Source organism: Ascaphus truei, chromosome 11 (assembly GCF_040206685.1).
Source record: "Ascaphus truei isolate aAscTru1 chromosome 11, aAscTru1.hap1, whole genome shotgun sequence".
Lineage (NCBI taxonomy): Eukaryota > Metazoa > Chordata > Amphibia > Anura > Ascaphidae > Ascaphus > Ascaphus truei.
In genome coordinates this window covers 43446050-43470840 of record NC_134493.1, presented here as the reverse complement: position 1 = coordinate 43470840, position 24791 = coordinate 43446050, and the positions used below count along the sequence as shown (strand labels likewise).

Here is a 24791-nt window from a genome sequence, read left to right as displayed (position 1 = left end):
CCCCTCACATCTGCTTTCATTTAAGGATCATCTCTGGGGGATGTGGGGGGGGGGAGGGGGAGGAGGCAAGCAACCTTATTTTCAAATAAATTAGTGTAACAGGGTAAATACTCTCAGAACACTGAGCCAATGTGTTAGACCAGGCTGACTGGGACCTGAGCCAACTCGTATTAATGAGGGATACATTGAAGGATAGTAGAAAGGCAGCGGGCACTCGTCAATTGAAGAAAACGTATCTTTATCGATGTTGCATATTATTCCTACGCGTTTCGGTCCCTGCTGAGACTGAAACGCGTTGGAGGAATATGTAACCTCAATAAAGATTTGTTTTCTTCAATGGACGGGTGCCCGTTGCCTTTCTACTATCTATTGAATCTGTTCCAAAAAGGGATCTACTACAGGATTAGATCCCCAGCAGCAAATGGTCCTCCACTATTATCTGCTCCGGCACAGTGGAGTGCAAGCTCTTTTTTTCTAAGGATACTTTGTATAAACACGCACTCCGCCCTTGGTTAGTTTCTGAGATGCTCATGTTGTCCTTAAACATTTGAGAAGTAGAAATGCTCCTATGTAGCCATGAGGTGTTTAAGACGTAGGTTTAGTGGGTTGAAGCCTCTTCTCTCCGCGTGTGCTTTAATCCACCTTCAATAATCAAATGCATTCTATTTAGCCAGTAGGTGTATTTTCTGCTACTAAATGTTACGAAGGTCAAAGTGATGCCGCACTGAATGGTTTAGGGCAGTGCTGCACAAACTGGGGGGGCGGGAGAATTTCTGGGGGGGGGGGTGCATCTGGTTACAGAGGACCCGTGCTCTTCCCCACGGCGTGAGGCCTCTGTAACTCACTTACCGCCTCTCTGCCGGGTCTTCGGCGACATTTCACCATGGCATATGAAGTCACGTGTTGCCATGGCAACGCGCGTCAAATGCCGCAGCGGGATCACGTGACGTCACATGCCCCGCGAGTCGTTGGGGAGGGGTGGGGCGCAAACATGGTGGGTACCGGACAAGGGGGCGCCGCTCAAAAAGTTTGTGCACCCCTGGTTTAGGGCTTCTGCTTCCTATGTTGAGGATCGGGTGGGGGTGATGTTGAGGAGTTGTGCTCTGCATGGTGTGGGAATGTGTGAGCTGCGTTCTAGAGGTGAAACGGCGTCTCTACCTGCAGCGTCCCCCGCTCTAGGAGATCAGGACCAGTGGGAGTCCGGCGCAGACCCCACAGAAAATGGCGGACGTACAACAGATGTCTGTAAATATTTTCATCGACCGAGTCTCCGTCCAGTTCCACTTGAAACCCCTGGCTGGGCAGGATGATGGGGGGGTGATTATCAAACGACTCCATGACGCCCTCTAGGAAAAAGAACAAACCCCCCCCCCCCCTGCGATTATGGAACCTGCTGAGATCTAGACTTCCGCCCCAGGATTCCTCCTCCCGGGCCTGATTCCTGTTACATCTTGTGTCCCATGTCACACACACTAATGGCCCTTACAACAGCAAGCTCTTCAGACAAGTCTATCTGCAACCCTATCCTGAGCAACAGAAATCTGTCTCTCCTGGTATACGTGTAATGTGAAGCTTATCTGTGCTGAGATGCTCTCTGCGTACGTTCTAGGCGGGATGCCCTTGCTGTCTTATTACTCCCGTGTTTATTACAGGGTGTATACATGGTGTATACAGTCTGTGCACATGTTCCCATCTGCTCCCTGCACTTTCTGCATCTTTGACCGGTCGGGAAACGCCCCCCACTCTCACCGCTGGGCACAGAGTTCTCTCCATCAACGAAGGTCCAGCGAGGAGCAGAGCAGGCATCGGGCGGCATCACGTAGTGAGTCATGACACAGAGAAGCTGCGAGTGGCTCAGGGACGGGAACTCTGCTCTGAGGGAACCCCAGGACATCTGTGGGAACAGAGATCAATTCTACAGTCATGATAATGCGACTGAAACTGGAGGTCTGAGCTTTCCTTCACTAACCTGCCACCCTATGACTGACCCCTAAACCCATACCCAAAGAGACAGGAGCCTGAGCTGTCCCTGAGCCCCGCTGTGGACGGGGGAGACACATCTCGTACCTGGGTCAGTTGAGATCTCGGTGTTGCCAGCAGCTCAGCCACAGTCCGCAGCTTACTGAAGAACTGCTCGGCAATCGCTCCGAAGCCCACGTCCTGACACCAGGCCAGGAGAAGCCTCAAGCTGCCTCTCACCTTCACCCCTCGCGACCAGCGGAAGAAGCCCAGCTTTGTACCTGGAAGAGGAGGGAGGACATGAGAGGCGGGCTGTGTGCAGTTTACCCCTTCACTGCTGGGCAGGACTTTTGGGTCACGTTTTACTGAGAGAGCGAGGGAATTCAGGGGCTCCCTGTGCGCACAGAAATTAAATCTAATATAAGGTCCCAATCATTGCTCTAGGATAGCGGTGGCCAACTCCAGTCCTCAAGGGCCACCAACAGGTCAGGTGTTAAGGGTATCCCTGCTTCAACATAGGTGGCTCAGTCATCGACTGAGCCACTGATTGAGCCACCTTTGCTGAAGCAGGGATATCAACCAATACCTGGCATGGTGGTGGCCCTTGAGGACTGGAGTTGGCCTCCCCTGCTCTAGGACTTATCATTCTGGGCTGGAAAGGGAAAGTCTGGAAATTAAATCGGCTGGTTTGCCAACAATTCGTAGCTATTTCCTTGTTCTTGTGCCACTGCCACAATAACGGATTTCAAGTATTTTGGAACGGCAGCTTGGTGAAAACCTTACAGCTTCAGCACATCTCCAAGAGCTGGAACCATTCTTCTGAACCTAAATCACGGACACACACTGGAGCTCCTCATGGACTGGGCATCGGGAGCTGGCGTTGTGCCCTACAGTGCGTGTGTATGTATCCTCAGGATGTTACAGTGATATCCCGGTGATGGCGTGATGGCGGGCGGGTCACTGTGACTCACCCTTGTCCATGATCTGGTTGAAGAGCAGAGTGTTGGAGAAGAAGAAGAGGTATGAAAACATCTGAGCAGCCACGTCGGGGTGGACCTCATACTGCCGCAGCAGCTGCAGCGTCTCCTGGTAAATGAGTACCACCTGACGTACGTCCTCTGGGAGCGTCGCAGAGAGGCGCGGAGAGTCCCCGGGGGCGGAGGAGCCCTCCAACAGGGCCGGTAACACCATGTACAGACACTGGGGGGACACAAACAGACGTTTGTGACATCATAATGCAGGGCTGGCCAACTTCTGTCCTCACGGTCCACCTACAGGTCAGGTTTTAAGGATATCCCTGCTTAGCACAAGTGGCTCAATCAGTCCCTGCTTCAGCATGGGAGGCTCAATCAGTCCCTGCTTCAGCACAGATGGCTGATTGTGCCACCTGTGCTGAAGCAGGGATAGCCTTAACACCTGACCTGCTGGTGGCTCTCGAGGACTGGAATTGACCATCCCCTGTCATAATGTGTGCCACGCAGAGCGGCATGTATATGAGCAATGTATACAGGAGCAGCATTATGGTGAAAGTGTCTGTATTTGATATGGTACAAAAGGCTTTGAGACTCTGCAGCAGCTCTGTGTCACCACAGGCAACTCTGTGTCTCAGCATGAACATTAGATTGTAAGCTCTTTGCTACACAGATTCCTTCCCGTCTGCACAAAGCTATACACACTATGGGCTGATCAGTGGAAGGGTTAAATATGAGGAGTATCGATGCCGGGTGCACGGGGCGCAGGATCCCTCGCACACGCTCCCTTCTCTCCGCTCACACACTGCGTCTCTGTTACACGGGGCGGGGGGGGGGAGAGGCTGCCGGACGCCCAGCTCCTCTCGTCACTGAATAAGCGCTTTATGCTCAGCCACTTCCCCCGGCCTGGTCCCCTCACTCACTATCCCGGGCAGGAAATCAGCTGTGTCCAATTACATCCCCGCATGTCCCGGGAGCACTCGCAGGCTTCATTTCCAAATGTCAGCTCCCTGTGTAACCACATGGGCGTTTTACCCAGCCACCTAACTCAAACATTAAAAGGAGGCTTCAGTAATATAAAGGTAGTGAGTGTGAGTGGGTGCGCAGAGCATCCACTCACACCTGTCTGTATCCGCTCACTTCATTCCTCAAGGTGCCAGAGTTACTTGTGCTATAAACAAAGAATCGGCACTATTTTAGCTGGGTGGTGTGTAAACTGCGTGGATGAGGGCTAAATTAAATCCTAAATCAAATGCAAACCCCACTTTGAGCACATTCCCGTCTCAGACAGGTCTGCAGCCCCCACCTTTCCCCGTTATCTCTTAACATACAGTGCATCCACTGCAGCCAGGAATTCTGGGAAATGACATGCAAATGAGCATGAACATGGACCCCTATAAGCTTATGCCTGCCGCGTACACAGCTTTTTCAGCACAGCATGGGTTAAAGAAGTGCAGAGCCAGCAAACCTACTGATAGACAGCTGTTTTTCCTAATACAACTAAGTCAACACACGTAAAACCTATGACATAAATGGCATGAACAAGCTACCAGGAGAGACAGGAAACAGAGTGAGCTTAAAGCGTTTCACGCCACCACTGAACGGGCTCTCTCCCTCCGTCCATCATCTCCAATCCCCATTGGTAACACTCTTCCTCTTGCTCTGTAAGGCCCCGACTGCACACGCGCAGGTATCAGGAGGGCGAGTGATGTGGGGAGGGGGCTTCCCTCGCGTTACCCACCTTGGAGATGTAATAGACGCACTGCTGGAACGTGTACATGATCACTTCCTCGAGGATAGTCATGGCTTCTTCACTGGCCGTGATTGTGGTGGAGAAGAGAGATTCCTTTGATCCTGCAAGAAAACAGATCCGTATGAAATGGGACAACTTGGCCCTCAGACTCAACACTAGAGTTTCCTCTCGCGCCAGACTGCTCCGCGCTCAGGGGAGACTTGTGAATACTGCGTTTTACATTTGACACAGATTTGGCGGGCAGAGTTTTACACCATCCTGATGAATTCGGTCAATTTAGCCCCGGGTGAGAAATACCCGTCATCAGTGGCGGATTTAAAATGTTGCCGTAGGCACTTAGCCCGGGTCACCTCCTTCTGCAGCGTTGAGGCGTCCAACGGCGAAGCAACGTCACGTGATGATGCGATTCCATGGCAACGCGACACCATGTGACATCATGTTGTCATGGCAATGTGTCACCATGTCATTTGAGGCCGCTATGCTGCAGAAGAAAGAGGGCGGTGCAAAGGAGAAGGTAAGAAACCTTTACAGAGGCCCCACACTCTCCCCCGGCAATCAGGGGGGAAGAGAGCGGGGCCTCCGTATGCCGCCCCCACATTTTACGAGACACACACCTCTGACCTCCCTCCACTCCATGCTGTTTCCTCCTCTCCTTGGCTCCACCCCCAGGCTACTGACACCTCCTCCTGATTGGCTGCATTACCCAGCAGCAGCACATCAGGATGAAGGAAGCTGCCCAGCCCCCTAGCAGCAGCCCTGCTCGGATAAATCCTGCGACCCCCCAAGTCGGTCAGGTCACTATGTCCAGAGAGGTTATACCAGTATACACATACACGCCCAGAGAGGTAATACCGGTATACACATACACGCCCAGAGAGATAATACCGGTATACACATACACACCCAGAGAGGTAATACCGGTATACACATACACACCCAGAGAGGTAATACCGGTATACACACACACACGCAGAGAGGAAATACCGGTATACACATACACACGCAGAGAGGAAATACCGGTATACACATACACACGCAGAGCGGTAATACCGGTATACACATACACACCCAGAGAGGTAATACCGGTATACACATATACGCCCAGAGAGGTAATACCGGTATAAACATACAAGCCCAGAGAGGTAATACCGGTATACACATACACGCCCAGAGAGGTAATACCGGTATACACATACACACGCAGAGAGGAAATACCGGTATACACATACACACGCAGAGAGGAAATACCGGTATACACATACACGCCCAGAGAGGTAATACCGGTATACACATACATGTCCAGAGAGGTAATACCGGTATACACATACACACGCAGAGAGGAAATACCGGTATACACATACACACGCAGAGAGGAAATACCGGTATACACATACATGCCTAGAGAGGTAATACCGGTATACACATACACGCCCACAGAGGTAATACCGGTATACACATACACGCCCAGAGAGGTAATACCGGTATACACATACACGCCCAGAGAGGTAATACCGGTATACACATACACGCCCAGAGAGGTAATACCGGTATACACATACACGCTCAGAGAGGTAATACCGGTATACACATACACGCCCAGAGAGGTAATACCGGTATACACATACACGCCCAGAGAGGTAATACCGGTATACACATACACGCCCAGAGAGGTAATACCGGTATACACATACATGTCCAGTATTACCTCTCATTTTATACTGGCCAGTGTCCAAATATAGGACAGTCCGGTTCAATACTGGACACCTGGCGCACCCTACCCACACAATTGTGGATGGGAAGAGTTTTGCTCACTCAGCTTGATGTGCTCTGTACATTATTACTCAGATTATTAATACTAACGTTAGGTTTTCCAAGTGTAATAAACATAATGGAGAACTAGCCGTTGCCAATTATATTCCAGCCAAGGAAAGCCAAGTGACTTTGTTCCGATTACAAACTGTGAGCGCACGGGAGGGAGGTTCTGACTGAACGGTTTCCTGCAGGTCTCTCTGCAACACGTTCCCATCCGACTCCTCAAGCGCCGTTCCTTCCTTTTCCATAGCAAACAAATGCCACACATCAGCACACTGCTATACCGCTGCATTCTGGGATTTGTAGTGCCCTGCTTTTGTTTTCCAGAAAAGCTGGGATACAAAGCCCTAAGGTACCAATTCTCTCACACAGTCTGTAGAAAAGTACAAACAGTTCAAGAATAACTGTCACCAGCATAAAAGGCTTCTAAAACCCACCAAGAAGATTTTCTTTTAATAAAATATAACATACTGTATCACATTTTAAAGCAGTGTTCTGCTGTAGTATTGTGATACATTGTGATACATTGCAGGATCTGTACAGCCTTCCAGAATTTGGGCAGCCGTAACTCTGCAATTTTAGGCTGATAAAGATGAAAATGCAGATCTGCTCTTTGCGTGTGCAACCCCAAAACTGCAGCAGCTCTGCGTATGACCCCAAAACTGCAGCAGCTGTGCAAGTGACCCCCAAACTGCAGCAGCTCTGCGTATGACCCCAAAACTGCAGCAGCTGTGCAAGTGACCCCCAAACTGCAGCAGCTCTGTGCTTGTGACCCCCAAACTGCAGCAGCTCTGTGCCTGTGACCCCCAAACTGCAGCACCTCTGCGTGTGACCCCCAGACTGCAGGAGCTCTGTGTACGTGACCCCCAAACTGCAGCAGCTCTGCGTGCGATCCTTAAAGTGCAGAGCAGAGATTTGACTCCTCATTTTTAATAATGTTTATACAGAACAGCTGAAAAGCCAACTTTGGATCCGTAACCACAACCCCTTTCCTGATATTCCAGAAACTTTCCATGTGGAAATTAAAAAAAATATCTGGATCAACAACAGCCGCAGGAAATATGAAATATCTGCTCAGCCAGGAACTAAATCTCAGTAATCCGGCACGGACGCATCTGTGAGCGCTCAGCCCAACGGAAAACAAAGCGGAGGCCAAGCAGAATGTACAGTTACTCATCTTCATAAATGTGTATGTCAGGTTCTGAGCAAGGATTCCTTCAGCACTCACTTGAAGTGCTGTGTATCTTGTGTGTGTATTTTAGGGCATTTTTGTCAATTCGGAAGCCGCTGATAACGCATGAGATGGATATCAGAGGGAGGAGGAGAACAGGACGACACATGACAAGGAGATAAGCCGAGGGTCCCGGGTGGGATACATGCAGATGTATGTTCTGTCTGATGGCAAAAATGCAGAAGAAAACTAGGGTCAGATCCTACACCTGTTCAGGTGTTTAACTCCATATTGGTGCAGTTGGCATCAGTGAGAGATTTACATCTTAATCGGTTTTGCCTGGGCCTTCCTCAAATGAAAGGGTCACAATTAAGTATTTTTGAGGTCACAAAACAAAGATGTCATTTGTATAAATGACTTTCCAATGACTCTGGTTTTAACTCGGGAGACCATATTTGTCCCGGCAAAAACTAGGACAAATGTCACGCATGCGCAAGTCGGCGCTTTCCGGCTGCTTGTGTGCATGCGCGATCGGCACTTGCCAGCTGCGAATGCGTGAACGGTGTTTGCCGGCTGCTCATGCACAGTCGGTGCTCGCCAGGGGGATACAAAACCGAGACAGCACCCGAAAAAGTCAGGACAGGACCCAAAAAACTGGGACATCTGGTCACCCTAGTCTTAGCATATCAATCTTGTTCCCCCCATTACAAATGTGTTCTCTTTTTAAACTTATCACATAAAAATGATATATACAATGATATATATATATATATATATATATATATATACCCTGTATATACACACACAACACATACATACACTAATGATCTTTTATTATAATGGGGCGTTGTATGATGCTGCAGTGTCAAGATTAAAGGTCCTGTTAGGGCTGATCAATCCCCCCCCCTGTGTAAAGCTGCACAGTTTATAACTCAGACGCCCCATGTAATTAAGGGCAGGACTGCCCCGCCCTGTGACTCAATATGAGCTCGGACTAAGCAGGAGGCTTATAACACATCCTGGCGTCTGCGCTCACCCGGGGGGACAGATGCAACGTGCCGTACGCCGCCAGTAATGTTCTCCCGGCCATTTCTGTTACTTTTGCTTTTTTTGTTCTTCAGGTCGCGTGCCTTACTTTAAATGATCCTGCAGTTCGTGCTCTAGTTCTTGAGCATTGTCCATAGGAAAGAGCGCGGACGATGCTATCAGGGTTGTCTCCCCTCCGGTTTCAGCCGAAGACTACGGGTTTTGGCCACGTACCTCCAGGCTGCGGGTTTACCTTGTAAACCTCCGGGAGACCGCGTGCAGCGGCGTCTCACGGCGTCTCACGGCATCCTCCCGGCATCTCCACCTGCAACTCCCGTTATGGCTGCGTGGCGTCAAATGGCACCGAGTTGCCATGACAACAGGACACTACGTGATGTCACGTCACGCCGCATTGCCATAACAACGTGACATCACATGGCGCATCGGCGCCATAAGGCATCCCGTTGTCGTGGCAACTTGACGCCGTAGCGTCCCGTCGTCACATTGACAGCAGTTTGCAGGGGGAGATGCCGGGAGGGTGTTGGAAGGATGCCAGAGGACGCCGGGAGACGGCGCTGAAGGTAAGAACTACATGTAAACATGATCTCTCCAGGTTAGCCTTCAGTAGCAGGTGGCAACCCCGGATACTACAGCACATGTGTCTCAAACCCAGTCCTCAAGGGCCACCAACAGGCCAGGTTTTATGGCTATCCCTGCTTTTTCCCCCCTGAATTTGATAGGAAGCCAGGAGAGGGATTTCAGCAGGGGAGACGCTGAGACAGAATTAGGAAAGAGTAAAGAGACACTGTATTGTCAATAGCTAAAACGCAGGACAGTGTTCCACGGCTGGGGGCTTGCCCCCGAGTTAATAAGAGGCGCTGCCCAGTGACCTAAATGAATAAACAGATTGGCTTGGGAAATGAGATATTTCAGGGTGGAATCGCAGGGAGGAATCTGGAGATGCAGAAGGTTTCCATAGCGTGGAGAAGTTTGCTAAACGTTTTAAGCCGAGTGCAGGCACCGGGAGCACATTCCGGGGGCTCCTCGCAGGCGCCGGGTTTTGTACTAATGGTAAAACATCTCTCCGTGGAAAAGCCACATGATGTCTGGGAGAAGCCGCCCGCCCTTATAAAATGTTTCACTGCGTCTTATATACGAGCCAGCAATCTTTAGGAGCCGTTATTACATCATACCTGGAGAAAGTCAACTGCTTGCCAATCCGTGAAACGTGCAGGCGCCGGCGTGTGGCCACGTGCAACCAGAAGCGGTTTGATGGCGGTGCCGTTGGCGCCACCGCACCGAGCCCGGCGGTTACAGACGAGCCACGCTCTTCCCCACAACATTTCCTCCTGCAATCATGTGACGCCGCGTCGCCATGACAACGAGACGTAGCAGGAGGAGATGCGCCTCTGGAGAAGGGAAGAGGCCTCCGGCAAAACCCCACAGCACCGAGCCCCGCAAAACTCTGGCGGATCGGCGCTGTTATCGGGAACGACGCCTCTTTGGCAAACCATTGGCACTAACGTCCGTTGTAGTAACGCACGGGCTCGTTACGGCTGAAAATAGCACTTCTGTGAGCAGTGAGGATCTTCGTTAGCAGTTAATATCTCGTTAAGTCACTAACAGAGCTCAGTGGATCTACCCCATAGAGTTACAAGGCCTGATGTGACTGTGCAGTAGGCAGGCATCCAAAAAGAGAAATCCCTTAAACGACAGCTGGGATAAACCCTTATAAGATACAGCGGGTATCACTACAGGAGAAGCAATGTACTGCATGTTAAACTTGTGCAACCCATGCATATAACTGTGTACTGATATATACACGGCTCTGCAGAGATGTACAAAAAATATCCTTTTATAGATACATACTGCACATGTACCTGGCACTGTACACACACAGATATATACAAAAACAGAAAGGCCAGCGCAACATACAAAGTGACACAACATATAGTACATGTAGCTTCAGTGCTAATCTGCTCATGAGTAAGGGTCATTTAGTTAAACCCTTTGGCCAAAGTGTTATAAGCCTGCAGCCAACACCAAGGCATGACCAGTTTGCACACACAGATACATATACAGTCTGCTGTGCTAAGATTGGTAAATATACAAGTTCGGCCCGGCACTGTAGCCACGGGGTTAAGGGATACCGCCCAGCCTCGTATGTATGTGTGTATGTATATCTTTATTTATATGGCGCCATTAATGTACATAGCGCTTCACAGCAGTAATACATGTGACAATCATATAAATAACAAATAATATAAATAACACATAATAAGCAGAAGCGCTTCAGACATAAAAGTAACATTTAGGAAAAGGAGTCCCTGCCCCGAAGAGCTTACAATCTAAACGTAATAACATGATGTTTGCATGAACCGATCTCATACACTGACCCTGCCTTGTATACCTCCCGTGCGAGGCTCGGAGCTCAGCTCCTCCTAATACTGTATGTCCCGCACTCAATGCGTGTGCCAGGCGCTTTATTCCCATGGGAAAGTATGTGTAATCTGTAGGGACTGGCTGGGCAGGATGTTTGGGATATGTTTGGGATATTAGCGAGGCTGTCCCAGCGCTCACATGGGATGCTCTCCGGCTGCTGGGACCCGGCTGGAACGTTATTAGCAGGACTTGGACAAAACAAAGCTTCGGGCTGCAAGTTAATACACAGAGGCGGGGGAGAAGCTGGGAGGAATTCGTTGGACTGGAAGATGTTTCCAGCTCACACTTCATCTCTTTCAGAAGCATTGCCGGGATGCATTTTAATCTATGTATGTATAATTGTATTTATATAGAGCCAACAATGTACACAGCGCTTTGCACAATCACAAACAATAAGGGTGAGAGCAACAGTGAAATAACCACTTAAGGTGAATGGAGACTTACAAGCTAAGTCAGGGGTGGGCAATTCCAGTCCTCAGGGCCACCAACAGGTCAGGTTTAAAGGACATCCCTGCTTCAGCACAGGTGGCTCAATCAGTCCCTGCTTCAGCACAGGTGGCTCAATCAGTCCCTTCGACTGAGCCTCTGATTGAGCCACCTGTGCTGAAGCAGGGATATCCTGAACACCTGGCCAGTTGCTGGCCCTTGAGGACTGGAGTTGGCCCCCCCTGGTCTTAGTGCTATGTTAGGAGGCTTACAGACGCAGCAGGCGTAAAAGTACATGATTAAAAGTGCAGTCAGGGAGGTCAAGTGCAATCTCCGTCTACTGGTAAAATAACAAGTGTGGCCTGGCCTCTCTCCCCCCGGGGGCCCTACCTGGGGAAAGGGTCCTTTCGCGGCTGCGGAGGAAGCCCACCTAGACGGTAATTGCGGAAGTTGGGCCTGGCGTCCGTGTTGGTCTCGCTCCGCTGGGTACGGCCGGGGGAGGGGGTGTGCATAGACGGGGGGTCTTTACAAATGCCGTTCTGACCGCCACAATAAGTGCAGCGCCAGCGCTCCGGCGCGGGGAGGGCGGGCTCCTTAAGGTGGTGCGGCCGAAACCATTCTGAGGGGTGCGATATTTTTAGCGCGTGGGAAGCGGCCGGAGGAATGTGTATTCTCTCTTCATATCAGGCTGGGAAGGCAGATAACTGCAGCCTCACAGCACGGCCGTGCAGAGAACACGGGAAGGACACGCAGAGGTGCAGGATAATCCTGCCATCATAACAGACCGCAGACGGCGGGGATTAGTCGGGGTGTCCGTGCACACTCTCATGCAGCGGGATATTACAAGATGGCAGATAGCAGGCCCAGCTCATGGTGTCTTACTCTGCGATGTGATTCACTTCTAAACTTCGGGATTGGGAAAAGCTGACGGGAAGAAATTCATTTGAGAGTAATAACTTTCTAATTGAGTAATTTGATCCTGAGCAACCTGCAGCACAATAATCAGTATACAGATGTACATCATAGTTACATAGTAGATGAGGTTGAAAAAAGACGTACGTCCATCGAGTTCAACCAATGCTACATTTAGACGACAGATACTTATCCCATATTTGTATTTACAGTATATTGATGCACAGGAAGGCAAACGAAAAAACCCCAGTGCAATATCATCTAATGACATCTTGTAGGGGGGAAAATAAATTCCTTCCTGACTCCAAGAATTGGCAATCAGATTACTCCCTGGATCAACATCCTTCCCATGTTTACTTATTTGGTATATCCCTGTATACCTTTCCTTTCTAAAAAAAGATGCCCACCCTTTTTATGAACAAATCTATTGTATCTGCCATCACAGTCTCCATGTGTAATGAATCCCACACTGTAACTGCCCTTACTGTAAAGAACCCTTTCATTTGTTGCTGGTGAAATCTCCTTTCCTCCAACCTAAAGGGATGCCCCTGAGTCATTTGTACTGCCCTTGGGATGAATAGTTCTTTTGAAAGCTCCCTGTACTGTCCCCGAATATATTAGTATATAGTTATCATATCCCCTCTTAGACGCCTCTTTTCTAATGTAAATAAATCTAATTTAGCTAGTCTCTTCTCATAAAACAGATTGTCCACCCCCTTTATTAATTTGTGTACCTGTGCATGTGTACAGCAGAGCAGTGTGTACCCGTGCATGTGTACAGCAGAGTAGTGTGTACCTGTGCATGTGTACAGCAGAGCAGTGTGTACCTGTGCATGTGTACAGCAGAGCAGTGTGTATCTGTGCATGTGTGTGGGGCGTACATGCGCAGAGCAGAGCGCATGTGTGCAGAGCAGGGCAGTGCACACATAGCAGATTATAAGTGTGTATGTGTGCATAGCAGTGTGTATGTGTGCATAGCAGCGAGTATGTGTGCATAGTAGTGTGTATGTGTGCATAGCAGTGTGCATGTGTGCAGAGAAGTGTGTATGTGTGCATCGTCATGGAACAAGAGCCACATTTCTGTTTCACCCCCCCCCCCCCCTTTCCTTTGCAGTTTCTGCCTGTCAGTTTCTCATTTCCAGCTGCATGTGTTTTGCTCTGTGCACACACACAGTGCCCGTGTGATAGACACAGTGTTGCAATCCCTGTCTCTGCATTATGCCTGTGAGTTGCTACAGCAACCTCAGCCTTTCTGTCAGAATGGGTTAGTCTGCCCTCTCCCCCTCTGCTTTGCTTACAGATGGTCTGTTCCCAGGCTATCGTGCTACCCAGCATACACTGGGACTTCCCTTTCCACCTCCAACACTGGCTGAGTGAGTACCCCTCCTGTAATTGCTCTAGTGACAGGGCCTTATCCTCTTCACCTGCTTCTAACTACAAATCACTACAACACACCATCCACAAGTGCCTGTATTTACTGCTGCTTTTCCAATAAAGTGAAGGAAATATTAGAGGACTTGGAGTGATTTGGAAAGGGGGCTGAGTTGAACCTATCTGGGCTAATCATCCTACACATGACCCTGGCCTCCAGAATATGCATAGCAGTGTGTATGTGTGCATAGAAGGGTGTATAGTCAATAGATCGAATTAAAAGTTCCTGGTCTGCAATAAGAGAAAGGCCTTAATAGTTTGAGTCCCATCAGTTATATCAGAAAATGACCCCCCCCCCCCCCATCCATGTACTGGGATCACATGACACCCCATCCCTGTACTGGGATCACATGACACCCCATCCCTGTACTGGGATCACATGACACCCCATCCCTGTACTGGATCACTGGACACCCCATCCCTGTACTGGGATCACAGGACACCCCATCCCTGTACTGGGATCACATGACACCCCATCCCTGTACTGGGATCACAGGACACCCCATCCCTGTACTGGGATCACATGACACCCCATCCCTGTACTGGGATCACATGTATGATGCACAGTGCATCACATTCAGGATTTAATAATCAATCTATGGATCATAACCACACAAAAAAGCCAAATACTGATGCATTAACAAGTCCCTCTCTCACTTTCAGGCTGTGAGCTCTTTGGCCGAGGATGCCCTTGCTCAGTGCCCGGGTCCTACCTCTGATATCCATCGCGTCCTCCATGCACTGCAGATACGTTGGAGAGTTCTGTTGGATGAAGTAGAGCAGCTCGGTGCAGTTGGACATCCAGAAGAGGACGTGCTGCAGATCTGGGACCAGGTCCGAGAAGGTCAGACGGGACAGAGAGGCCGGGTCCTGCCTGTGGGGACATAGGACGCTAACAAAAGTTTCCCAGTTGGGGCGCTGCACACCGGGGAGAGGGAAGAGGTGTGTGCCCCCTACGGCAGGGCTGTCCAACCTGCGGCCCGTACCTGCTCAGCAGTGACAGACCACGTCAGGTAGGAGCTGCGCAGGTGAGTCCATCCGCCCGACCACCCCCACACCCGATCCCTCCAATCACCACCCGCCCCAGAGTGGGAGAAAGGGGTGATAGGGAGAGAAAGGGGTGATAGGGAGAGAAAGGGGTGATGGAGGTGAGGGAGAGAGAAAGGGGTGATGGAGAAGAGGTGATGGGGAGGGGGAGAGAGGTGGGATGGGGAGAGGGAGAGGTGAGAGTGGGGGAAAGGGAGGGAGAGGTGATGGGGAGAGATAGAGGGGAGAGGTGGAATGGGGAGAGAGGGGGAAGAGGATGGGAGAGGTGATGGGGAGAGGGAGGTAGAGAGATAGAGGGGAGAGAGGTGGGATGAGGGGAGCAAGGTGATGGGGAGAAAGGCGGGGAGAGAGAGGGAGTGGAGAGGATGGGAGAGGTGATGGAGGGGGGATGGGATACCAGTGACATTTACATATTTTTAAAAGGGAAACCCCAAAAAATAAAGTGTATGAGCAGGTTATAGAGACTATTTCATGTTTTCCTTCTGCCAGAGACATGGAGACACTTACTGCGGGGCCTGTTTCTCCGCCAGCTCCTTGGTTTTCTCCTGCAAACACCAGAAAACAGAAAGGTGGAGTCTGGTTTTAATCCCACATCACAAACTCAGAGGGGCCTAACTGATTTATCCCGTACTCAGAGGGGCCTAACTGATTTATCCCGTACTCAGAGGGGCCTAACTGATTTATCCCGTACTCAGAGGGGCCTAACTGATTTATCCCGTACTCAGAGGGGTCTAACTGATTTATCACGTACTCAGAGGGGTCTAACTGATTTATCACGTACTCAGAGGGGTCTAACTGATTTATCCCGTACTCAGAGGGGCCTAACTGATTTATCCCGTCCTCAGAGAGGCCTAACTGATTTATCCCGTACTCAGAGGGGCCTAACTGATTTATCACGTACTCAGAGGGGCCTAACTGATTTATCACAAACTCAGAGGGGCCTAACTGATTTATCCCGTACTCAGAGGGACCTAACTGATTTATCACATACTCAGAGGGGCCTAACTGATTTATTAGACTCCAAAGTAAAACTGATGCTAAAAGAGATCGTTTTAACACAAACATTTTATCACAAATTAATCAGAGTACTTTGCTCCTACTGTATGTCGGCCCCCTCTCTGCTAGTTTGTGGAAGAGATAATAGACAGACTTCTTATAATAAGATTAAACCAAATATTCTGTCTCTCTGCCCGTCTTTTCTTTACATCAAAAACATCTGTCAGGTGCGAGAGGAGTGAGAGAAGAGAGAAAGAGAGAGAGCTAGAGAAGAAGAGAGAGAGCGAGTGGAAGAGAGAGGGAGGGAAGAGACAGAGCGAGAGGAAGAGAGACAGAGAGCGAGAGGAAGAGAGAGCAAGAGGAAGACGGAGAGAGAGAAGAGAGAGAGAGAGCGAGAGGAAGAGAGAGCGAGATGAAGCGCGAGGAAGAGAGAGCGAGAGGTGGGAGGAAGAGAGAGAGCGAGAAGAAGAGAGGAAGAGAGAGCGAGAGAAAGAGAGAGCGAGAGGAAGAGAAAAAGCACGAGAGAGAGGAAGAGAGAGCGAGAGGAAGAGAGAGTGAGAGGCGGGAGGAAGAGAGAGAGGTGGGACGAAGAAAGAGAGCGAGAAGAGAGAGTGAGAGGAAGACAGAGCGAGACGCGGGAGGAAGAGAGAGTGTGACAGGCGGGAGGGAGGAAGAGAGAGAGCGAGAAGAAGAGAGTGAGAGGAAGACAGACCAAGAGGAAGAGAGAGCGAGACACGGGAGGAAGAGAGAGTGTGACAGGCGGGAGGGAGGAAGAGAGAGCGAGAAGAAGAGAGAGCAATAGGAAGAGAGAGGAGAAAGAGAGCAAGAGAAGTGAGATAGAAATGAGAAGAGAGAGCGAGAGAAGGATAGAAAAGAGCGAGAAGAGAGAGCGAGAGGAGATAGAAAAGAGTGGAGAGAGAAGAGATAGAAAAGAGAAAGAAGAGAGCGAGAGAAGAGAGATAGAAAAGAGAGAGCGATAGAAGCGAAAGAAGAGAGGTAGAAATGAGAGAGTGAAGAGAGAATGAGTGGGAGGAGAGAGAGAGAGAGAGAGAGAGAGAGAGAGAGAGCGCGCGATCTTAAAATCTGAGATGTGCATATGGTCCGACCATGATAAACAGAGAACAGATCATCACTAAACACCTCATTTTACTCACTGCAATAAAAATGCCTAGGTCTCTCTCACAGGATCAACATTTCTGCAATATTAATATTAAATCAGCACAATTTGATTGCAGAGAGAAATACAAAGAGGGGGATATTTGCATGTTGTACCTTTCATCAAACTGACACATGGTTTACAACCTTCCCACTGAAGGATTCTTCTCCGGCAGAAAGAGAAAGGTTTCTAACCGGCTGCTATGTAAAGAAGAGCTTTGCTTGGGAGGTTTGTCAGGGTGAACAGATGTAAGGATCTCCTAATCTGCAGGGGAAGGGTAACTCCAGTCCTCAAGGGCCACCAACAGGTCAGGTTTTCTGGATATCCCAGCTTCAGCACAAGTGGCTCAATCAACTGATTGAGCCACCTGTGCTGAAGCAGGGATATCCTGAAAACCTGACCTGTTGGTGGCCCTTGAGAACTGGAGTTGGCCAACTCCAGGGTTACCCGTTACAGGGTTAGAAAGGCTACTTATTAGAGATGCGGTGTATTTTCTTTGCGGATATGGATCCGCCTCGGTTCGACCGGTCCCATTGGTCCGCGGGAATTCCCGCCAATCAGCCTTACCAAGCGCGATTCGTCTTTTACGGCTTATTTTTATTACCGACAATCCAACGCGTGGATTCCCCCAATCCAAATCCGCGGATCGGATTGGCACAAATTCCCCCGCGGATTGTATCCAAAGCCGGTTTTGGATGAATCCGCACGGATTGAAACTGGAACAATCCGTCAACGGATTTCACACCGCGGAACGGAGTTTGAATGGAAAGCTCGGGAAATGCTGCAAAAACGGATGTAAACTGCGTAATCACGCCCGTCACCATGACAAATATCCAAGTGACGCATCATGTCCCAAATACAGCGTTCCTATCGCTGAACCCAAAGGTTTTTGTTGGTCCCATAAACATTTCATACTGCCTTATACATGTTCTAAGCACATGTTCTAAGCACATTATCAACTATCACCATTTGTGACAGTGTTGCAGAGGTCACTATAGGGTACTATATGCCTATATTGTGAACCTCTGGGGTTTACCTGTGATCAGCTCTACACAGTACTGTGCGCACATCCATTACCAGTGAGGAGGTTTTTTCTGACTGCACATTGAGACCTACTGGTGCACAATATATTTGTTTCAGTACACCAGTCACCACCAGTCACACCATTACCACATATGGTTTATGCATATACTGCCTAGTGTGACCTGGTGATATAGTACATCGTCGAGTTAACCCTACCTTTTCACCCTCACTGAGGGTTTTTTATCAGGATTTATTTAGTTTCCTGTGTGATATTGATACACAACAGGAGACATCTATTATATTGATCACGAGCCCTATGGCTGTCAGTATTACGATCCTACGACCTCTAGTACGTCATTTTAACACCCATAATTTTATATATGTGTTGTATTAAATAAAGTTTATATTTTAAATCATACACTAATCACCAGAGGGTGAACTTGAGTGCTACACTGGGTTCTTTTCTACCCTTTCTACCTATTCAGTGTATACCCAGAGCACCGTTCACCGTTCATTTTCTATGAGGCAGCAGCAGGGGCTCCCCTATTACCTCAGCGCGAGCAAGAGCCTGAGCATGCGCGGCGCTTACCTGCAAGGAGGCGATAATCATTAGCAGACATTTATGTCACACGAGAAGGAATGTCACCTGCGTGGTGCTTTTACCGTGCTAGATTAGAACCCCCCAATCCCACCCCCCACAACCTGAGCCACTCCCAGTCTTACCCACACTGTCCTCTGGATGTTCTGTGCCACCTTCAGGAGTAGCTGCCCAAAGTCCCCAGGCGGGAAGCTGAAGGCCGAGTGCTGGATGCAGAGACACAGCAGGAAGGAGGGCGTCAGCTTGTGGTCGTCGCTCCCGGGCTCAATCAGAGTCAGGATCCTGTTCACAAGGGCGTCCTCCTGCTGCCTCTCGTACTCCACGTACAGCTGCTTCTTGGTCGTCCTTTTGCTACCTTTACCCAAGGAGGAGGTCGAGGCCCCTCTTTTCTTCGAGGGGGCCGCCTTGTCCCGCAGGAGGCTCCCACACATCCTGCACGTGGCGTCCGAGTGGGAAGCGCAGCGCAGGGACTGCAGCCGCACTAGAGCTGGGCCAGGCAGCGGTTGGGCTTTGGCTGGGTCCTTGTAGAGCAGCAGATAGTAGAGGCCGAGAGACAGCAGGTCCCCGTGGTGCAACAGGGTCGCCCTGTCCACCGGGGAGAAGTTGACGGACACGCACGCTCCGGGGATGGGCTCGACGACCAGCTTTCCCTCCGCCCTGTGCCCGGCCTGTCTCGGAGGCTTTATCTTGCGCATGGTGCAGTGCAGGGGGAGGATGTCTGGGGCGGACAGGATGATGCTGGGCTTGCTGGAGGGAGTGCGGTGTCCCACCGTGTGCTGCTCACGGTTCAGGAGATAAACCAGACTGTCCTGAAACAGAAGTATGAGTGTGAGAGCCTGCGAGAGGCTCCTGCTCTGTGTAACAATCAGGTACCAAACAGGACTCTGTGCAGTCCTCAAGGGCCACCAACAGGTCAGGTTTTCAGGGTATCCCTGCTTCCGCACAGGTGGCACAATCAGTCCCGGCTTCAGCACATGTGGCTCAATCAGTGGCTCAGTCATAATGACTGCACGCCCTGTATAGATATTGTGGGTGGTACAGGAGGGTTGTTAATCTGTCTCTCTCATATATATACTGTATATATATATATATATATATATATACTATACATATACACACACAGAGAATCTCTCTGTATGTATGTATGTATGTATGTATGTATGTATGTATGTGTATATATATATATATATATATATATATATATATATATATATATATATATATATATATATATATATATATATACCATAATACTGAGTTAAGTTATGGTGAGTAAAAAAAGTGACAAAAACCCTCCACAGGAAAGCAAATATGCAACCATGCAGCAAGCTTAAGCCTATAGGGAACCATGTTAAAAATGGTTATTGAGGCAAAAAGTGACACTGTGTGCTCATTTGCATGTCATTTCCCAGAATCCCTTGCTGCAGTGGAAGTGCTGTATGCTGGGTGATAATGGGGAAAGGCGGGGTTGCAGACCTGCCTAAGACATGCAGATGAGCATACAGTTGTATTTGCATATATATATATGATACAATACCATTGGTGAGAACGGCAATGAAGAGGCAGCACTCAGTATGAAGTATTCAAAGTATATTGAGCTATGTCACTCACCACATCTAGTGCTCCTGCAGGGATACAGCCAGGTGAGTAACCAGCCCTGGATATATACCCCACCCTGAAGAAGATCCCTGTGTGGATCGAAACGTCGGATTTTGTGTCATTTTCAATATACTTTGAATACTTCATACTGAGTGCTGCCTCTTCCCTGCCGTTCTCACCCCTGGTATCGTATCTTCCATATTACTTTTATGGGACAAGCACCAGGCCGATATATATATATATATACACACACATATATATATATTTGTATATATCCAGGGCGGGGTACTCACCTGCTCCTGGCTGTACCCCTGCAGCAGCACTAGGTGGGGTGAGTGGTACAGCGAATGCCTCACGATGGTGCTCCTCTCCTCCGGCAGGACACCGGCCTCACCTCTCGTCTCTGAGTAGGTGGAGTAAGGTCTCCTGGGCTCTTCTCGCTGCGCCCCGGGGAGGCTTAGGCTGGTCTCGCTCAGGGTGCGACGCAGTGGGGGAGGCGTGGACGCTCTCTGACACCCGGGCAGCGCTGCACCTTTGGCGCGGTTCCTCTGCAGCCGCCGTGCCTGGGCATTTATTCCTGTTAAATGTCGGAGGATCTGATTCAATACAGACAGCATACTTGTGAGGCTTTGTGCGGCGTCACGTGGCAGATTAGAGCAGGGGGGGGGGGGCAACTCCAGTCCTCAAGGGCCACCAACAGGTCAGGTTTTCAGGATATCCCTGCTTCAGCACAGGTGGATCAATCAAGTCCCAGCTTCAGCACAGGTGGCTCAGTCAAGTCCCAGCTCCAGCACAGGTGGCTCAATCAGTGGCGCAGCCACTGATTGAGCCACCTGTGCTGAAGCAGGGATATCCTAAAAACCTGACTTCTTGGCGGCCCATCGGGGCTAGAGTTGGCCACCCCTGGATTAGAGCTACGGAACGTGGGTTGCCAGCAGGACAATGGAGCGGTCGCCCCAAGGAGGAGAGAAAATATACAATGAAACAAACGCCAGCCCAATGGAAAGGGGAGAAGGACAGCAGAGTTTCATTGGGTTGTACAGAATGACAGGAGACATGACGAGGCGGGCAGCAGATAAGGCTGCCAGGACATTTTATAGCTGTATGTACTGTATCCATCTAATGGGACTCAATAGAGAATAGGACCTCTCGCTGCTTCTCTTTGTATCCGCCACGGGGGCTCAATCATCCAAAACCAGAGGATTATTCCCGATACAGAAATAGATGAACACCAGACTCATGCAAAAAAAATAAAAATTAATGATTACACTTTAATGAGAGATCTCGCTCATTAAACTTTAATAACTGGGGGGTTTTTTTTTGCATTCGCCCAGCAGAGCGCCAATTTATTTTTGTATTCAATCTAATGGGACACATTTCACAGTCGTACAATTTACAACATCTAATTAAAGCTCAATAACAAACGGCACTGCAAAATATGACATTATTTCGGTGTCACGGGACACATACCAACAACAACAAAATCCCTCTATAGCAGCGGTGCGCAAACTGGGGGGTGGGAGATTGTCTGCGGGGGGGGGGGGGGCGGTGTTTCCGGAGGCCCCACGCGCTTCCCGAAGGCACTTAAATTAATTCCGGAGAAGCGGCGAAGGCCTCTGTAAACCGCACTTACCTTGCTCCTGGAGACGTCTCGCCATGGCAACGAGGCGTCAAATGACGCCACGGGGTCATGTGACACACTGACGCCAGAACCCAGGTAAGAGGGGGGGGGGGGGGCGCAGAGAGAGGGGAAACGTCGGCAGGGAGGTGCAGGGAAAAAAGATTGCGCTCCCTTGCTCTATAGTAATCTCATTACAAGCAACAAGCACCTGCAAAGTAATCACGTTTCCTCCACAATGTCACTTATCATATGATACAGTTTCAAAAGTGCGGGGGAACAGCCTCAGGCGAGGAGAATCCGGCTTGTGCAGCCAACACAACACAGACCAACACATTCCTTCAAAGCGCAGGTCTCCTCTAGGACCTGATGAGAGGTCCGTGATGGGAACTGAAACGTTGTCCGTCCTTTCTTGGCTGTCACATGGAGAATTGCATTATGAACTTGTGAGCTGTACTTTGTACCTCTGTCCTAAAGGAGACCTGCGTTTTGAAGAATTTGTTTCACTTATCATATGAGGCTTCATATCACATGGGCCGATTACCAGCAAAGAGGAAGTATGACGTCAGCCAGGGAAAGTATGCATGTGTATTGATATACTGTATAGCCGACAATGTACGCAGCACTTTACCATAGAGACAATGCAATAAAGGGATGTATGATACATTCAGTGCAAACATAGCATCAGACAATAGAGCATGCCTGGCCCAGAGAGCTTACAATCTAAGTGGTGTGGGACTTGCAGCGAGAGTAGGTGACGGTGGATGGCAGAGCCGGGGTGCGGGGCAGTAACTGTGAGTCCAGGCTATAGAAATGCTTCATGCAGAAGGTGCGGGTATGTGCGTTTTTGGGTAGGTATGCAGAATAACTAGCAGAGCACTATGTGCGGACTCTACATGTAGAGTTTTGATGAATCGGGGGACAGCAAATGTTTTTAGCAGACTACAAAAAAGGGGGGTTAGCATGTCCCTGGTGTGCGGGCATGGGCTCTCATCCTGGCTACAGAAACTGTTTGGGGCCTGAAGAGAAAGTGTGTGCAATGATACAAACGCTCAGCTGGAACTCATGAATAACACTGGAAAGATAAACACAGCGGCCCTTCCTGGACATGGATGTCTGCAGCCAGCCAGTAACATGCTGGGTGTGTGTCCAAACCATCTCCTTTTATTCCATCTGTGCAGCTACGGAAACATCTCTCTCTGGCCCCTATTCAGCGTGATGCCAGTCCTTATTAATGCTGCGAGGCCTCTTATTAATGCTGCGAGGCCTCTTATTAATGCTGCGAGGCCTCTTATTAATGCTGCGAGGCCTCTTATTAATGCTGCGAGGCCTCTTATTAATGCAGCGAGGCCTCTTATTAATGCTGCGAGGCCTCTTATTAATGCTGCGAGGCCTCTTATTAATGCTGCGAGGCCTCTTATTAACGCTGCGAGGCATCTTATTAATGCTGCGAGGCCTCTTATTAACGCTGCGAGACCTCACAGCATTAATGCTGCGAGGCCTCTTATTAATGCTGCAGAAGATTTCAACCTCCAATTAAATTAATGGGTCTATCGTTCTCTTGAGCCCAGGGAAGGAAATCCCCAGCGTGAGCCTGTGTGCCCGCGGGGTACTTTATTGCTACCGCCACGGTAGGTGTAGTGATACCATATTTGATCTAAGCTTCTAAGGATGAAGAATAGTGTGTGGGATGATGTAAAGGATCTCCGATCTCAGGCCTGCAGTGCAGCGTCTCACAATCAGATCTCGTTACCATGCTTTGCATGAAACCCCTTGGGTAGATAACGTAATAATAATAATAACTTTTTTTCATATAGCGTGTTTCTCCCAATGGGACGCAAAGCGCGTCACAATTACAGTAAAGCGCGCGGTACTCAGCACAAAGGAATGTTACAGACACAGCCCCTGCCCGCAGAGCTTACACTCTACGTTTATGGTGCCTGGGGCACAGGGAGATAAAGTGACATGCCCAAGATCACAAGGAGCCAATGCCGGGAATAGAACCTGGTTTCGCTGACACACACTTTATCTCTGATTGTCCATGAAATGTCATTAAATATAATGTATAACCTCATGTAATGTAACCATGTATCTGTCATCATAACTCATCCAAACGAGAGGTAACTTTAATGCATTACTTCCTGGTAACACATTGTATAAATAAAGTTACTGCTACATAGGAGAGAGATGTTATGGAGCACTGGAACGTATTCCCAGCTTCCGGGAACTAAAACTGCCAATGCAATGTTTCCCTGCACATTTACAATGCGAGAGTCAATCACCAGGAAGGGATTATTACAGCATTAAGGGCTTCATGCAGAGAGCAGCGCTATTTAGAATTGGAGAGGGGGAAATGTTTTAGCTTTTTTGGAGAGTTTTTATCTCCATATGCAGAAAGGGCATAAAACTGCCTTTCTGCATATGGAGAGTTTCAACCGGCGCTATTAGCGCTATTAGCGCTGTTGAAACTAGTGGGGAAAAAATGTTTTGTTTTTTTTCCCCTCCACCGGCCGCGGAGCGCCAGCTGCTTGGTGGAGAGGAAAAATGTTGAAAATCGCGCCATTTTTTTGGCGCGAACAGCCACTAGATGGCGATCGCGGCTCTCTGCATTAGGAGAGTTTTAAAACTGGTTCTCGCCAGCCGCGCGGCGAGATTTTCAAAACGAAAAAAAAAAATGGCGCTTTTTTCCAAACTCGCCATTTTCGCCTGTTTTTAGCGCGATTTTCGTCGGAAAATGGCGAGTTTGTTCATAGCGCTGCTCTCTGCATGAGGCCCTATATGGTTAGTATGGTTGTGTGGTGTAACAGACACGTGGAGGTTAGTGGCATGTTATGAACTGGACGTGGTTTGC

The 24791-nt window shown here is 49.3% G+C and overlaps 1 protein-coding gene across 7 annotated transcripts in view; it reads right to left on the bottom strand.

Annotated features, from left to right (window-relative positions):
- Window positions 1–24791, bottom strand: part of RADIL (Rap associating with DIL domain) — a 50378-nt gene that overhangs the window by 5385 nt on the left and 20202 nt on the right. For all 7 annotated transcript variants that reach the window (XM_075565951.1, XM_075565953.1, XM_075565947.1 and 4 more), the window contains 9 exons: window positions 20616–20899; window positions 18849–19532; window positions 15458–15495; window positions 14617–14777; window positions 4672–4784; window positions 2931–3159; window positions 2068–2240; window positions 1750–1894; window positions 1159–1346 (listed from right to left, as the gene is read on the bottom strand). In XM_075565951.1, coding sequence (XP_075422066.1) covers window positions 1159–1346; window positions 1750–1894; window positions 2068–2240; window positions 2931–3159; window positions 4672–4784; window positions 14617–14777; window positions 15458–15495; window positions 18849–19532; window positions 20616–20899 — 2015 coding nt within the window. The remainder of the gene's footprint in view (window positions 1–1158; window positions 1347–1749; window positions 1895–2067; window positions 2241–2930; window positions 3160–4671; window positions 4785–14616; window positions 14778–15457; window positions 15496–18848; window positions 19533–20615; window positions 20900–24791) is intronic.